The sequence below is a fragment of the Mugil cephalus genome, chromosome 10 (genome assembly GCF_022458985.1).
Source record: "Mugil cephalus isolate CIBA_MC_2020 chromosome 10, CIBA_Mcephalus_1.1, whole genome shotgun sequence".
NCBI lineage: Eukaryota > Metazoa > Chordata > Actinopteri > Mugiliformes > Mugilidae > Mugil > Mugil cephalus.
In genome coordinates, this window is record NC_061779.1 from 5,672,569 (window position 1) to 5,690,538 (window position 17,970).

Sequence of the window (17,970 nt, forward strand, 5' to 3'; positions counted from 1 at the left end):
ATATACAGTATGTAGTACTGCCTGTAACAGAAGCCTTGCCTTACCAGTGGTTTTTCCCCTTTTAAAGTCTCTGGATTATGAAGCCATGAAGTCCCACAAGCTACTCATCAGAGTAGAGAACGAGGATCCTCTGGTTCCTAATGTCGACTACGGCCCCAGCTCCACAGCCACCGTTTCGGTCACAGTGGAGGACATCAACGAGGGCCCCGTCTTCTTCCCAGACCCTCTGATAGTCACCAGGATGGAAAACATCCCCGTGGGCAGCTTTGTGGCCTCTCTAAATGCCACGGACCCAGATGTTTTAGAGTTCCAGAGCATCAGGTAAGGAGGTGCTGGAGGTAGTAAAAAAAAAAAAAAAAAAATGACAGTATTAGAGATCGCTCTGCAAATCTGTGCTCAGCTTGTGTAGGAGAAAATTAGAAAATACAAGGAATGAGAGGGCTTGTTTGTGTTGTGTGATTGAATGTGATCTGGTGCGGCTCACAGCCTGTAATGAGCTTTCTGATTTTCATCCAGTTTCACTTTGATCCGCCGAGGAACATAATGGAGGATCATTCGCTAATGGGACTCTATGAGCAGCACAAAGTTTTCTCTAATAAAAGGGCAATCATGCGATGAGTGAGTTTTCGGATGACGCTCGAGGCGGCATATCGACTTTATGTTTTTACGGACATATTTTCAAACAAGATATAAGATAAGTCTGTTATTGTTCACAGTTTTCAGAGATAGAGGCTTTTCCCATAGGCCCTCCCAGGTAGATAGAGACCAGGTTATGTCGATGGGGAGGCACAGATTTACAATTATGAACCCAATGGAATAGCTGAAATTCACCATTCAACCATTAATTTTCTGCTGCATCCTCACTAACTGGTTAAGTTTTATATGTGGATCATTCTTTATGCACGTTTAAGTATAATAGAGAATAAGAAAGAGCTCATTCAAACTCATTCAAATGAGTGTGTGAAAAACAAACAACAAAAATGGAAAAACCAAAGTCATCACCTTAAGTAAATACATAGTACATACATCTTTTTTTAAATACAAACAGCTCAACAAAATATCTTCCATTATTTACCACTCTGTGTTTTGAGAATGAGGAGCTGACATGCACCTCCCCACAAATGTAACTACGCGCCATGGCGACGCGGACCACAAGAGCTGTGATTAGTCCGTTGGAAAGTCGCACATCTCTGCCATTTTTGAATTTGCTTTTGAATTAATAAGGAATCGGTAAGGCTAAGTGAGGAAGTTTGCAGATACAGACATTTGTATGACTCATGTTGGCGACTGAAACTTTGTTGCAAGTGAAACACAAGTATTTGACTCACACTGGTTATGTGCATAACTTACTACCAGCAGTACTCTATAAGCTCCTTTACTCCAGACCACACAGATCACATGCCTCTAAATGCTTATGAATCCTCAGGCCCAACATTTTCTGAAGTAGCGCTCTGTGATATGTGATGTCTATTATTTTTTTCCTTAGTTACAGTACCCATAGGCAGCCACTGGGTTTTACGCAGGTTTAGAAGTCTCCTAAACCTGTTTCCTTTTCAGTGAAGTCTGTGTTTTTTAGAATTGATCTTTACATCAAACTATCGATATAGAGTCTGCGTCGCAAGACATTTTAATGCTTTTACGCCGAATCTGTAATCAATTCTAAAATCAAAAGTAAAAAGAATGAGAGGGAGGGAGCGCAGGGAAATGCCCCCACACCTGAGACAGACCTCTACGATGGAAGCCCTTAAATTTAGAGAGACAGGCAGCATCCAGGTATATAGTGAAAATACATCACAGTGCCCATCACAGGCTTATACACATAGACCATGTCAACGTGCTGTTGTTTCTTAACATAAACATCTAAATGGGAGAAGATAGAGAACATAGAATGAGACCTTTGTTGTTAAGTTCTATCAAGTTCTAACCTGAAGACAAATCTGTCTGGTCCAAAAACAAATTATATCGAAGTCAGAGCGACTCCTCTTATTTTCATTATAGCTTGAGAGAGTTTCTTTTTTTTTTTTTTATGTGATTTTCTCAGACTTTCAGTTGACTTGTTGATTTGCACAGATTGTCTTTAACTGCTCTGATTAAAGAGAAGTCTGACATTTCACGTTTAACTTATACAGAAGTATAAAGCACATTTTTAGTATTGGCTGGAAAGTTTCAGTCGCCATTGTTGGGAGTGAAACGCTGGCGTGGGCTACGTGCGTAGGCTACTGCGTCTAGGTCCAGCAGTACCCTGAAAGCAACTTTAGCCACTGGCTAATAAATTTTTCTGTCATTGCTTTTGGTGATATTTCCTCCCCTCTGTTGCCCCCTGGTTGGTGCAATGGATCACCTTATTTTCAGACTGATCACACACCTGAATAACTGAGTAAATAAGAAGGAAGCAGTAGTTTTAACGTGTGCACCCATGTAGCCCTCATCTACTGATATTCTACGTTGCCTCACATAATGTCCCAGATGGTATCCACAGTTTGCACACTGGATCTTTCTGTAATAATTAATTAGCATTCTTTTGCAGCTGTGTATTTTCAAAAAGGGAAGGGAGCTTATAATTACCTACCTTATAATACCCAAGATTTATTAACAAAGCGAAAGGCTGTTCTAGCCTGCAACACCATCTTTTTTTTTCCAGTTTTCAATCTGTCAGGTCTCACCTCTCTCGTGTTTCTGAGCTATCAACGCTCCATCTTTTTGTTCCCTCACATGACTCTCAGCTTCTGTGTTTCTCTGTTTCCTCGTCTCCGGTGTTCAGTGTTCCCGTCAGGCTGTTTGATCTGCCTGTGTACACAAACAAACTATACAGCCCAGACAATCTGAGCAGTCAAACCTTTCACCCCCCGTCAGCTGGGAGGTCACCGAGCAGGGCAGCTCATTAACTTTTACTCCGTTGCAGCGGAAGGCCCCTCTCCCCGACATTACCATCATCATAACAGGAAAGCTATTAGTTGCTCCATGTGCTACAATTATTCCTCTTGCTGCCAGAGGGGACCCAGCAGCGTGTGCCGCGCTCACACTTTACAACATGGAAAAAGTCATAATTGCATTTATTGGCTTTCAGGCCTAATATATACTCAATATATATTGCTATTTTTCTGCACCCTTGGAGTTGTATGTCGTGTAAAATGCAGTGTAAAATAAACACGCGGGGGTAATATAGATCTACGGATGTAAAAGTCACTAGATCATGACTTTACGGCGCAGATTATTGAAGCTGCTTTATGTGCTGTAAAGTGTAGTCACCGTGCCAGTGTCACATGCTACATGTAGCAGGGAGCTGTTCCACTGAATGGTGTGCAGGAGTAAGGACGTGGGTCTAAAGGGGTTTGATGTCGGGCATTCTCCAGACCAGACAGACCACATCCCTCTAAATGCTTATGAATGCTGGAGAAAATAAAATAATCTTTTATTTTTAGTTTTTTTCCTTAATTATAATTACCATAGGCGGTCTCTGGGTTTTATGCAGGCAAGTCTCCTATTTATATATCCTTTTTTTTTTTTTTATTCCCCTTCCTCTTCATTCCATTTGCATCTTATCTGCTTGATCTTCAGAACCCATTGGTCTTCGTTAACCCGTTTACCCTAAAAGGAAAAAGAAAAATGTCCCCCTGACCCAAGACTCAACTTTCTGTGACATGTTGTCGTTGAATTCTCCATTGAAATCACTGTTTGAGGATCTTTCCTGAAATGTCACAAATCTGCACCTTCCCGTCTCTATCCTTCCCGCTCTTCCCTCATCATACGTTTCTGTTTTAGTTTTTGTGGCTCCTGCATTCGTCGTGGTTTCATCCTCTTGACATTTTGAGGGTAACTTTGAGATCATCATCGGCGTGACCTGAGGACAGGTTGAGGACACTGTAAAAGACGCCTGGAGAGGTGGAAACGGAGGGAAACAAAACAAAAAGGAGCAGGATGTGTGTTTACCGCCTCCTCTCCTTATCTGTCTCAGTGTGTGTATGTGTGAGAGTGTGTGGGTGTGTGAGAATGTGCGCGTTTGTGTGTCTGCCCCCCGGTGCTGAGCAGGTCAAATGCATTTGACGTGGAACACTGTGGGTCTGACTGGCTGGTCTGAATGTGTCCAGCGCACACATGACTACACGACCGCTGGTGTGTATCTGTGAGGATCGGATTCGTTATTTAAACAAACTGTAAACGTTCACAGTTTTCCCATCATCCATAATCAATGTCAATCAATCAAGGTGTTGTTTTTTTCATGACGCTGTCCAGCTGTGTGAAGCTCCATCATTTCAGTCATGCATGGCAGTGAGAGAGAAAGAAACGTCCATCAAAAATCAAACTTCTTTTAGGGTGTATGCAGGTGTTGGGTGGCATACTTTATTTTGTCTCCTTTCCGGTGTGAACACACTACATATTCAGTAGCTGCTTGGGGCCATTCCTGTGGTTCACCTTCCCTGGTTCTCTTATTTCAGACCTCTCAGGACTTTGTAGGAGTGTACAAGAGTGTGTGATTGACGTCTCCCCATGTCTCCACCAATTCACTTCTAGCTTTAAAATGGCTTGATAGGGCTAAGACCTTGGGCTTGGGTTTGCAAGGACCGATCAGTAACATACACCGATCGGGCATAACATTATGACCACCTTTCTAGTAATTGTGTACGTCTTCCTCGTGCCTCCAACACAGTTGTGACTCATCAGAGAATGGACATGGGCCTTCTGAGGGTGTCCTGTGGTGTCTGGAAACACAGTGTTGTTAGTGGGGGCCTTTGGTCCTCTGGGTTGAGGGGAGGGGCTTCTGTGGGTCATCCCAAAGATGCTTGATCAGTAGTGAATGTGGAGGCCGTGTTTCAAGCTGCATCCTGCTGAGGATGGCTGCTGCCATCAAGGGTGTCATTGCTACGGGGCGGCGGGTACCTGGTCTGTTCTAGGTGGGTGTCTAAGTACATCCACATCATCAGAAAGTTCATCACAAGATGATCAGTGTTATTTACTTCTCCTGTCAGTGGTCATAATGTTATGCCTGATCGGTGTAAATTATTACACTTGTCTTTTTTGTCCTTCCGTGGTTTTAATATTGTGGCTGATCAGTGTGTGTATTACAGACAATCCAAAGTCAGTATGTCAAAAATGAGGCAGTAACTTATCTCAAAGTGGATAATGAGTGTAAACCAGCATGTATGCAGCCACTTTTTAAATGTAACACGTTTTTTTTTTTGTTTGTTTGTTTGTTTTGTTTTTTTAAATTGGAATCCAAATTACACACTTGAGCGTTGTTGATCACCACGTACAACATTAGGCAACAAATTAAATTAATATTTCAGCTTTTTGAGAAGTACATGCGCTACTATTATTATACTATTATTTCTTGATAGCCATTAAGTGCAGTAGCTCAGTAACAGCAGGTTACTGGTGAGGAGTAATAGGAAAGGTGAACTAACCCACAAACAAGCTGAGACTCCTTGAGTTCTTATAATACCTTGCACGTGTGCTGTAAGGATTTTACAAGTGACTCATGAGACAGGTGAACAGGATGTTTCCTTTAAAAACTGACCTTGAGACGTTGCCCTCCTAAAAAAATAATAATAATCCCAGTCTGCTCTGACTGGTCAGCTCCAACGTTCTGGGGCAGGCACCACCTATAAAATGTTAAAAGTCAACAGTGAGGTGAAACGGAGCTGGAGAAATAGGAGAAAGCGTTTTGATTTCGACTTAAAATTTGTGTACAGACATGCAGGGAAGTGGATGACCTCGTCCTGTGAGGTTTCTCGTTAGACTGGTTTGCTTCCCGTAGAGAATGAAGCACGGTTAATCAGTCCTGTCTCATTAGACAGGAGATGACACATCTCTCCTTTGACATGTTTTATATCATGTTGTTGAGATATGGTGTAGAAGTTAAGCGAATAAATGAATTTGATACAGTTCGACCCCAAAACCTTTGAAGTAGCCCGTATTTTAATGAGCCCCAACTTCAACACATTGACTGATGGTGTTGAGTGAATTTTTTATTTTTTTTTCCAAGATGTGATCAAATCCCTTTAGTAAAATAAGTGTATTACATAACGTCTACAGTTCACATGAAACACTTTTCACAAACTGCATTTGAAATGTTCATTATAAATGTGCCCGTTCTGCTTTTAATTGACCTCAGCCGGCGCAGTGGTGAATATAATTATTAAAAGCAACAACAGAGGAATTCATCCTTTCCTCCAGCGCCTCGACTTTCCCTCAAACCGACCTGAGATACCCCAGCACCCTCCACCCACACCCCCTTAAAGTTGTATAATTACAGCAAATATGAGTCGTTTTAATCCTGTTCAGTATTTAGGCCAAACCATTAGACTCTGGGAGGATTTGTCTCGTGTTTCTGCTGAACGAGTTTTCTAGCCCTCTTGACTGGTTTAGTCAAGCGGAGTGGTTTTTATGAAACTTCTGAAGAGGGAAGCAACATCTGACAGACTGAGTGAAAACGGGGATTTGAGACGGGGAAAGTTGGACTTTTTCTGGCAAGAGCTTTATCTGTCGTGAGCTTCACAGAAGTGGTTTCCTTGATGCGTGGGCACTTGACATTGAGGAAATGTATTGCACTTCAAGGAAGTGTTTTACCCTGGATTTTGTATGGAGGAAAGAAAAAAAAAACTTCAGTCAGATTCGTCAAATCCCAAACTTGACTCTTCATGCTGCTCCGGTGCCAGACCTGTAGGCCGCGAAGAGGGGAGCAAATAATCTGAAGTGCCATTATGAAACTTTGGCTAATTTAATTAGGTCTCAGTTACGGTGACAAGACTCTCATCAGTTGTCTAATAACTATTTACACTGGAGTAATTGATGCTTGATGGGAAAGGAAGACAGAAGGTAAAGGACCTTAATTGCACCCATGGAAACAGTTTACACTGGTCTTATGAGTTTGTGCAACGTTGATACTGACATTGCAGAGACAAGAATTATTTACTTAACTTTTATTTGTTTTGTGGATATTTCCCAATGTGTGTGTACATTTCATTTTCATTTCAAGTGATCAGAGTGAATACTTGCAGCTTGTAGCCGCTAGATATGACAGATCAAGCAAATCCAATCGCTTCCAAAGATTTTTTTGCACCACCTTGAGAACCTGTATACAACAAAGTAAAGATGAAATCTCTGAATAACAGTTGGACAAATCACACCTCTTGCAGTCTGCATCACCCCCGTGCGTAGCTGCATTTCTGAGGAGGTGAACGTCAGCTATGGCTCTAGGATCTGTGCAGGGTTCTTTGCTGCCACTGCAGCGTCTAAACCACCCATCACTTAGCGCCATGTGTCCAGATTTAGACGACGTTCGGAGGTCTCCACCTCTCTCTCGTGACTCTCTACCCCCATCTCCTCCAAAACGCATTTAAGTTGTTTTCTTCTCCTTACTTTTGAAAACAGCGAGAATTTCAAACAGCTGGGCTATCCATTATTCATCAGCTTGCTGTCTACTTCCACTCCTCGCTCTGGTCCTGTTCGAGGTAAAAGGGACGGGACTTAAAAGTGAGAGGGATGGGGTGTTGGAATGTCATGAAAACTGGCAGGTAGCTTTGAGGAGCCCGGGCTAAGAGATGAGATGAGGAGAGAGAAGGTGAGACAAATCAATGGACGGACGGCCCGTGGAGATGACAGGGTGTATGTGGAGGAGTAAGGCGGCGCCTGCTACAAAGGCTGACCCGCTAAGGGTCAGACGTGGCGATCGCTATCGGATCAGCCAGAAAGTGTCACTGTCTGCAGCGGGATAAGCGACAGAGGACAAAACACAGGGATGGAGAGGAAGGATGCAGGACATCAGAAAGAGATGACCGTAAGACAAATCAAGACAGCACACTGAGGTAGATATAATGACGGGATGGGGCCACCGACTTCTACAAGAATTTAATAACAGTAGTAGATTGTCATTATAAACACTTGATTGACTGCAGATGTTTCCAGGGACATATTCTGGGCCAAACTACAAGGTACCAGAGTGGAACAGGAAAGGCAAGTACAGAGGAAATCAATAATACACTTTCTGAACTCTTACTGACTGCTTCCAAAAGTTATCTCAAAGTTCAAAGGAGCCATAAACACACAATAATAAAAAGTTTGGTCGGACATGTGACACAAAGAAGCGGAATGCTACGAAATAGACTTTGCTTTGCAGCCACTCTTTGGCTTTCCTTCTCTCAACGCAGAACATTAAAAATTAACCCTGCAAAGGAATCCAAGACTGCACGGCCAGTAACTGGGTCATACCAAGCTCTGTAACTTCTCTGAAGAACTTCACACAATCACAGAGTTTCCACAAATTAATAGATCAGATTAGAGTTTGTAGCTAAATTCCATCGATATGCAAACAATATACTTCTTCTCTTTGCTTTACATTGCTCTAAATTCATCTTCTTTGACACTGTAATGCGCAAAGGCAATTGGATGCTCCACTGTCACTGATGGGAGATACAAGATAACATTGACCATCCTGTCACAGTTTAATTTTCTGCTGGGAAACCTTTGTACTGAAGAACATGGAGAACAGCACAAGGTGTTGACCTGGCTTCCAAATTCATTATATCCAAAACTGATAAAGTATCTGTGGAACAATACTGATCCACGGAGGCCCCTCCCCTGAACCCATAGGACCCAGAGGCCCACCACGAATAACACTGTGTTGTTGCCAGACACCACTGGACACCCGTAGAAGAGGTGGTCATAATGTTGTGCCTGTATATTTACCAGTGTGCTCATGGGGTTTAAGGTGCATCAAACAAAAACACGAGACACTCTGGAATTGTAAAAAGAGTATTTTATATGCTCTTCGTGTGTAGGTCCAAGGCTGTGAGGAAACAGCTTCACTGGAAAGAACGAAGGCCGCAATACATTGTAATTTAGAAGGAAAACATTTCAATCTCGGGTGGCTAACCAGCCGAGCTGCACAGGTGATCATTTCAAAAGAGTATGAATAATGCATAAAAGATATAAAAAAATAGTACATAATCTGTCAAAAAGAAATAGTGGCGTAAAGCAAGTGTATTTTTCTTAAAGGTTTATAGTTTTGCCTTTGTAATTTAGCACAGACAGGGGGTTGTTATTTGCAATACACCCCATCAAACACTAGATGTTTGAAAAGGCGACTCATAAACACTGTTTTTTGTTTTTTTTTACTCAGTGAAATAGAATCAAACTGGCATTTACCACAGTGTAAAGTTACCCCATTACTCCGGCGATCCTCCCCCTGACTTCTCGCTGCCACCCAGTATCCCACAGGGTGACGCAGCTCCCGTCTGAGGCACCGTTGCGTCATCTAAAAGCATGAGACGGGCTTGTCTTGGGGAAAAAACTTTCAAGGACGCGAGCTGCAGGTGTTTCCGCTTTAATGTCATTCTGCAGAGCGACACAGGCTGAGTCATGCAGTCTCTGCTCTCCCCTCCCTCCTCCTCTCCCCTGGGTGGGTCCTGCTGGGGATGTGCAGGGCCTGGATATGGGCTCATCAGATGTTTAAATTTGTTTCTCTTTTCTACTAGGTGTCCTGCCAAATGCATGGTAAAGGAGGAAAGTGTGAATGAGTGTGTGGGAGAGAGAGAGAGACGATGATAGGGAGTAGGGGGCTGCGAGAGGCTTTAGTCATACAGTCAGTATGCCAGCAGATAATTAAAACAATCCTAAAAGATGCCAAGAGGAGCAGGGAGAGAGGGCTGCTGTGCTGTGAAGCAGAAATAAATTGCTTTTCTTCCTGATAATGACAGGGTTATGGTTATCAACTGATGCAAAGAGGTGCGATTTTGTACCTTATTATGATAATAACTTTTTTTGTTATGTGTTTTGTTACTCGGGCTTGGTAATTTCTGCAAAACGATGTCACGCTCCGATGTGTACGTGGAGACGCAGCCTTGTGCATAGCTGCAGTCGCGTGTCAAAAGAGTGTCCTTGCGCACTCTTTTCTGCTCCTGCCAAATATTGACAATGCAAACCATTGATTTTCATCTTTGAAATCCAGCCCACCCACTCTCCGAGTACGCTCCTCTGTGGCTGTTAAGACGCCACAATGGGTCTTTGTTCGGGGCGTTCTGTGGAGAGCGCCTGCAGCCGCTGAGTGGAGCTGGCGGAGAGCCTCCCGCACTCTTTTACCGGGCTCGTAAGCAAAACCCGGGACTGAAAAGCGGCTTTTTGAGGTGCGTGTAAAACACGCATCAGACGTAGGCTGAACGTTCGTAATCGGTCACACTTTATCCTGCGTCTGATTCGAGCCAAGGAGGGGACTTTTAAGCGGCGAAGTGAAGACGCTGTCCTCTATTGAGCTGCCACTGTGGAGACGCGCAAGGATTAAGTGTGGTCGCTTTTATCACTTGAAGCATTCATGTTGGATTTACATAACTGCAGGACCTCTTTTCAGCAGTTTTCACTTCCAGTTCTTTCATTAGCACAGACACTGATCAGGCATAACATTATGACCACCTTACCAGTATTGTGTAGCTCCAAAACAGTTGGGACTCATCAGAGAATGGTCATGGGTCTTCTGCGGGTGTCCTGTGATGTCTGGCAACAGGATGTTGTTAGTGGGGGGCCTTTGGATCCTATGGGTTGAGGGGAGGGGCCTCTGTGGATCATCTCACATATACTTGATCAGTTTGGGATCTAGTGCAACCAAAATCTTTGGTTGACTATATATACAGTGGGGGAAATAAGTATTTGATCCCCTGCTGAATTTGTAAGTTTGCCCACTTCCATAGAAATGATCAGACTCTGGTTTTTATGGTTGTTTACTGGTTATGGGTATAGACAGAATATCAGTCGAAAATGCATAAAAAACACACAATCTAAAAGTTATAAATTGTTATGTATTTTATTAAGGGAAATAAGTATTTGATCCCCAACAATTCACTTAGAATTCAGGCTCCTACAGATTGGCTGGTGCGCATGTGGCACACAGCTGTGCTCAGTCAACTAATTACCAATACTCCTGATCTTAACTCGTCATGTATATAAAGCACACCTGCTCTAAGAATCAGTTTCTTACATTCCAACTTCTACAGCACCATGGGCAAGACCAAAGAGCTGTCAAAAGATGTCAGGGACAAGATTGTAGACCTGCACAAGGCTGGTATAGGTTACAAAACCATCAGCAAAAGGCTTGGTGAGAAGGTGACAACTATTGGTGCCATTATTCGCAAGTGGAAGACCCATAAAAGGACCATCAACTGTCCTCGGTCTGGAGCTCCCCGCAAAATCTCGCCTCATGGAGTGAGGATGATGATGAGAAAGGTGAGGGAGCAGCCTAAAACAACACGGCAGGAGCTTGTTAATGATCTGGAAGCAGTTGGGACCTCCGTCACCAAGAAAACAGTTGGCAACACACTGCGCCGTTATGGATTGAACTCTTGCAGTGCCCGCAAGGTCCCCCTGCTCAAGAAGGCACATGTACAGGCCTGCCTTAAGTTTGCCAGTGAACATCTAAATGACTCAGAGAAGGCTTGGGAGAAAGTGCTGTGGTCTGACGAAACCAAAGTTGAGCTATTTGGCATTAACTCGACCCGCCGTGTTTGGAGGATGAAAAAACGTGAGTATGACCCAAAGAACACCATACCCACGGTTAAGCATGGAGGTGGAAACATCATGTTTTGGGGCTGTTTTTCAGCAAAGGGTACAGGGCAACTTCACCGCATTATGGGGCCAATGAATGCAGCCATGTACTGTAACATCTTGGACAAAAACCTTCTTTCCTCAGCAAGAACACTGAAGATGCCTCGTGGGTGGGTTTTCCAACATGACAATGACCCAAAACATACTGCCAGGACAACAAAGGAGTGGCTCAAGAAGAAGCATATTAAGGTCATGGAGTGGCCTAGTCAGTCTCCAGACCTTAACCCGATCGAAAACCTGTGGAGGGAGCTGAAGCTCCGAGTTTCCAAGAGGCAGCCAAGAAACTTGAAGGATTTAGAGACTGTCTGTAAAGATGAATGGGCCAAAATCCCTCCTGCGCTGTGTGCAAACCTGGTGACCAACTACAAGAAACGTCTCATCGCTGTGCTTGCCAACAAAGGTTTCTCTACAAAGTACTGACTTGTGTTGTGCTTGGGGATCAAATACTTATTTCCTTTAATAAAATACATAACAATTTATAACTTTTAGATTGTGTGTTTTTTATGCATTTTCGACTGATATTCTGTCTATACCCATAACCAGTAAACAACCATAAAAACCAGAGTCTGATCATTTCTATGGAAGTGGGCAAACTTACAAATTCAGCAGGGGATCAAATACTTATTTCCCCCACTGTATGCGTATATTAAATACATTTTAATTTTCTCCTAAAAATTCAAATTTCTTTAAGTACATATAAACATAAGGGGTGTCGGTTATGTCAGGTATGTTTATCTTATGCAAAATGATGATAATAATGTATATTTATAAGGCAGAGTTTATTATAGAACACATTGATCTCGTGAATTGGGAGGTCAGGTCAACACCTGTTTTGTGTGTGTGTCTGTGTCAGGCTGCATCCTGCTGGGGATGGCTGCTGCCATCAAGGAGGGTCACTGCTATGGGGTGGGGGGGGTACCTGCTGTGGTCTGGTCTAGGTGAGTGCTACATGTCCTAGTAACATACACATGATGAATGCCAGGTCCAGAAGATTCCCAGCAGAACATTGTATTGTAACAAAATGGTCAGTGTTATTTGCTTCTCCTGTCAGTGGTTTTAATGTTGTGGCTGGTCGGTGTGTAAGTCATTATTGAGATGTTTGCTAACAGTTTTCCATGTTAGCATGTTAGTCATACCCTAAGAAGTGACACTTGTCCATCACTTAACTCCTCAGCCATTTATTTCATCATGCCAATACACTCAGAGCCCTGTAACCGAAACACCTTCACGCCTTCTACCCCCAAGTTCAGATGCTTTGTGCACTGGCACGTACACAAAGACAAACCCCCACTGAATGTGAGTGACAGATGATTGATGTAACCTGTGCCAGCGTTTTCGTTTCCCTTTCTCCGTGCTGCCACATTTATTTCCCCCCGTACGGACCTGCTGCACTGTGCTGATACAGAGCAGAAATATGAACAGGTGTGACACGGGTAATTTGTCCACATGGCCTAGAGCAGCGGTTGGCCGAAACCTGGCAGCCCAGCTCACTTTAAAGCTAAAATCCAGCCCAGAGCGGCTGACCAAGGTCTTTGTAGGCAACCCCAAAGGAGTCACTTACGTTTCATTCACTAAAGCTTCAATCCCACATTCTCTCTCTGCCCCTCTCGGTGTCAGAAAAAGGGACGAAATAATAAAAGACAAATTTTTATTTAATGGTCTGAAAGGAATGAAATGTTACTGACCTTCAACCAGGTAATGAAAATGTAGAAAATCCACCTATTTCCGCCATGTCTGTGAGATTGTTCAAGGTCCCGTGCTGATGGAACGACTGACCCCAGAGTGCGATGAGTTTGGTAACCGGTTATTCATGGTGCTTTCGGAGAAGATGCACACAGCCTGCAGAGAAAAAGGACAAGCTACGCGAGTCGTGTTTTATCATGTCTTATTCAGTATGAGCAGCCTCTGCTGGCACCAAAACGTGGTAGGTAGGTAGTAGCAAAGTTTCGTTGACTTTCCTTCAAATGCACAAAAAGGTTTTATCCTTTTTTTTCTCTTTTTTTTTGTGCACTAAAAGGCACATTGAGCACTTTTTATGAATGAATTTGATTGATTTCACTCACATGACTGAACCGCTGGTGCTTCAGCATCTTTAACACTGTGTGTGTGTGTTTGGTGACTGGATTTGTCATATCACCCTCGCTGCGTCTATTATAATCATCTAGGGACAGCGTGAATAACAGCATGACCAGTTCCAGTGGGAATGAAAGAATGATTAGAACTTACAAATTGAAAAACAAAGTAATGACTCTTCCCTCTTATATACAGTATATGACCAAGATGACTGGTTTTTGATTAGGTTTTGTTTTCCTTTCGTGATCTCTGACTCTTCTACTTGGTTTATAACAGATCCAAACCAGACGATAGAAGTAGGGATCTTTTGAAATTCTCTTTGGGCTTACACCGGTCAGGCATAACATTATGACCCCCTGTCTAATATTGTGTAGGCCGGTGGTACATTTCTAAGTAACATCCACACAAATGAATGCCAGGTCCAAGAGTTTCCCAGCAGAACACTGAATCGCCACAAGATACTCAATGTTATTTATTTCTCCTGTCAGTGGTCATAATGTTATGCCTGATCGGTATACACTGAAATGTGTCTCTCAGTTCTTATGAGAAGGCTGGGGCATTGTGTGTGAGGTATGCACATACTGTCTCTGCTGCTGGAACTGGACCAAGACAAAGAAAGAAAAACTGTTAATGCACTTTAAATTAATGGTATAAGCTCCTCGCTAACATGTAGACAAGCTCACAGGGTCAATTACTGTTAGATCCCAGCGCCGTCTCTTAAGATTTAAGGGAACCCACTCTGAGCAGGCTGTGAGTGTATTCCTCAAGAGGGGAAAAATGCAAATGAACATAATCCATTTAAAACCGAGAGACTTTTGACTCCTTAATCTGCATGCGCTCCTGCATTGTTTCTAACGCCGGCCTGGAATAGCAAGCACGAGAAGCTCTGAGCCCAAACAGGACGAGGCAGGTCACAGGTCCTACACCTGAATCAGATACGGCTTTTTATCTGAAATTGATTTTGAAATAATTGTGAGTAATGGACGGATGCTAGTTCGTGCAGGACTGGTCGAAGATCATCGCCGGAGTCTGTGATCGAGCGAGGAGCAGATTCACAGCTTTCACTTCACTCGTATCCACAGCTCCAGTCTCATGCGTCCCAGTCTTATCTCCATTCTTGATCCTCCTCCTTATCTCTCTCTCCCTGCTCCCCCGTTCTCTCCTCTGACTCTCGCTTAACTCGCGACGGGTTTGGATGAAATGTACAGTTGCCAAATGCGAGTCGGCATAACCCACGTACTATTATTGCATCTTTCGATTGAAGTTTTCATATCTGTTTCTCGCACACACTCAGCAGCCGTCAGACGCAAGCTGGCTATTAGCATTGGATATGCGCCATCTCCTTTCTCTCGGTGCGTTAGACTCCAATCGGTTGAGGATGTCGCCGCCAGGAGAGAGAAGAAAGTGATTGAGAGACAGATAAAGACAGTGGGATAAAGTGAGAGCAAGTTGAATGTCAGGACAGAGAGAACAAGAGCATAAGTCAGGGAAACAGAGGGAGAGTAGCGATAGAAATGCATAATAGCTTTTCCTGTAATGTGCTGTCATTGCAATCTAAGGGTACGAGTGTGCACTTGTGTAAGTTGCACTGTCGTGCAGGAAAACTGAAAGTGGGGTTCACTGACACTTAAAATAGCGAGTCAAAGCATTTGTGCAGTGCTAGCGGCATGTGTATCTATAAAAAAAAAAAAGGAATAGAAGAGAGAGCTTGCATTAAAGTGAGTGGTGCTTAGATTGAGTTTGGAAAAAGTTTCATACGAGTACAAAAGAGTTCATCAAGATCTCATCAAGTAGCCAAACAGAGCTGGTGTAGGTACCAGATCTGCTCACGTGAGAATCTGGCGCTTCCAGATGACGTCACATAGTCGTTAAGGATGTTGAAGTTTTGTTTTATAATTGGTTGGACAACAGGAAGAAGCGGAAGAGAAGTTAGCAGTAATAATATACATTATTATTATCATTTTGCATTCAATATTAAGCTATTCAAGTATTCATTTTTTTTATTTTCAACATGTGCAACAGTAGGGTGACCGCGCAACTGTTGTAAACATAAACATACCTGACATAAACATACCGATATATATCCTGCACTGTTCGCTTATGTTATATGTGACCTCGTGATTGGCTCAGCAGCGATAGGGGTGTGTCCTGCTCTCTCGGCTAGTTCGGCGCTCTTTGTGAAACGGTGCGCTGTTGAGACAGCTCCTGTAGCTGAATGGATGAAGCGATGACTGTAAGACAACATCTTCTGCCTACATTTATCCCTTTACTGAAATATGTTGAATTCATGTTAATGTGTATTTAAAGAAATGTAAATTTGCAGGTAAAAATTTAAAAAAAAAATATATATAGAAAATGTCTAATCAACCAAAGATTTTGCAATTCCCCCTGCAGTACCTCCGCAGACCCCCTAGGGGTCGCAGACCCCCTGTTGAGGACCTATGCTTTGGATAAATTGTTGTTTTTGCATCTACTTTACGAATTAATGGATTGAACTCGAATTATTTTGCTGTTTTGTGACTTTATTTGTTTTATAAAAAAATTCTCAATATTTGTCTCATTATGCATCACCTCCTTTCTCCCTACCGTCGCACATTTTCAGGCTTTCAGCTGTTCCTGTGCACCGGCCCATGTTTATTATGAACCTTTAAAAACGAGATGCTTTCAGCAGCCTGATATAGGGGAATTTTGTCACTCAAAGAGAAGGTTTTTCACGCCGTTGAACTGCATCGCCGAGTTAAGTGTGAGAGCGAAGTGAAAGTCGCGATATAAGGGTGAGAACTAATTAAATAGTAAAAGCACCAGCGCGTTCTTTGCATAAATCTCAATTTCACCCCCATGCTCACACAGCTTTGAGGTTCACAACAATAACAATTACTTCTTAAAGCTGGTGCATGACCCTGACCATCCGCTTGTTCTGTGTAAGTTAATGATGCACATTCAGAGACTCAGTGATGCTCACAGACACACACACGCACACACACGTAGAAACCCACACAGACTCAGCAGGAAAACAGGCTCGGCTTTAAGGGAGAGACGGATGGATTCGACATATGCTCAAGGAGTTCCCTGTGGATTCTAACCCCATCTTTCAGTCTCAGTGCAGCGGTCTTCTGTTTTAAGTAAACAGTCTCTGATTAACACTGCGCCAAATAGTGGGGAAACAGAAAGTTAGAACGCATTAAGTGAAGAGGATATTTAGCTGCTAAACAGCCAGATGTTTCTTTTTTATTTTATTTTTTGCAGTCGGTGTAGATCAGAATGGGGTAAAACTCAATGTCAGACATGTGCTACGATGCTGTTGTTGTGGAGCCGTGGCCCTTAGGTGGGCAACTAATGGATTAATGCTGTTTTAAGTTCAGGCAACTCAAGCTTGGTTTAGGTTGGAAAAAGGTCATGATGGCAATTAGAGGAACACTCAACTCCAGATTTTCCGCTTGAAGATCAGTCCTATCCCCATGAGGTAGAACCCTCAGCCTGAGAAAATGCCTGTGTAATTTCCTCCGAATTTCCACTCGCACAATGCGCGTCGGTTGCTTCATTACAACCTTGTAATAAGGGGCTATTCAGAAGTCAGGGAGGATCAAATGAAAGACGCTGGTAAGTTGCAGGATGGGAAATGTAGGCTCCAGGCCTCTTGAAGCTCCTCCCCAGGGAACTATACGGCACCGTCTGCTGCAGGGATTTCGACCCTTCTTTTTTTTTCTCTCTCTCTTGTTAGTTTTCCGGTTATTTGAAAGTAAAATAGTCGCTGCTGTGAGTCATGTTCCATCCTACACCTGCAACATTATAACAGGATCCTGTTGCCAGACACCACCCTCCTTGTTTTGGGCCACACAATATTAGGAAGGTGGTCATAATGTTTAACCTGATCGGAGTCGGCTTTTTATGTTTTCTTTCCCATAAAAGTATCTTTTTCATCATGAGCACGTTGTGTCCCCACAAGGCATCAACAATTAATACCGGTTTTCCCTTTTTTTTAAAAAAAAAATCAATTATTCATCTCCCATGTGTCATGCATCACCTAGCATCATGTAATCTAGTTTGTATCATGTACATGCTGCCTGCATGCTTCATCTCCTCCTCCTCTGTCCCACCTCCTCCTTCGTGTTCGCCTCAAGGTTTCTCCTCGCCACCGCCGCCTCAGGGTTGCACAAGGCCCTTAGAGACGATGTGGATTGTCACCGACGCCGCGGCGTATAAATTAATTGAATTGAATTATATCTCGCTGGTGCTGAGCTCACATTTGCTGTACCGTTCAATTAAACATTGTTCTTAAAGATGCACGAAGGGTGAGTCGGAATGAAG

At 43.2% G+C, this 17,970-nt stretch overlaps 1 protein-coding gene across 1 annotated transcript in view; it reads left to right on the plus strand.

The window, feature by feature from the left end:
- Positions 1-17,970, plus strand: part of cdh13 (cadherin 13, H-cadherin (heart)) — a 340,354-nt gene that overhangs the window by 281,842 nt on the left and 40,542 nt on the right. Inside the window, exon 11 of the mRNA XM_047596634.1 lies at positions 68-321. Coding sequence (XP_047452590.1) covers positions 68-321 — 254 coding nt within the window. The remainder of the gene's footprint in view (positions 1-67; positions 322-17,970) is intronic.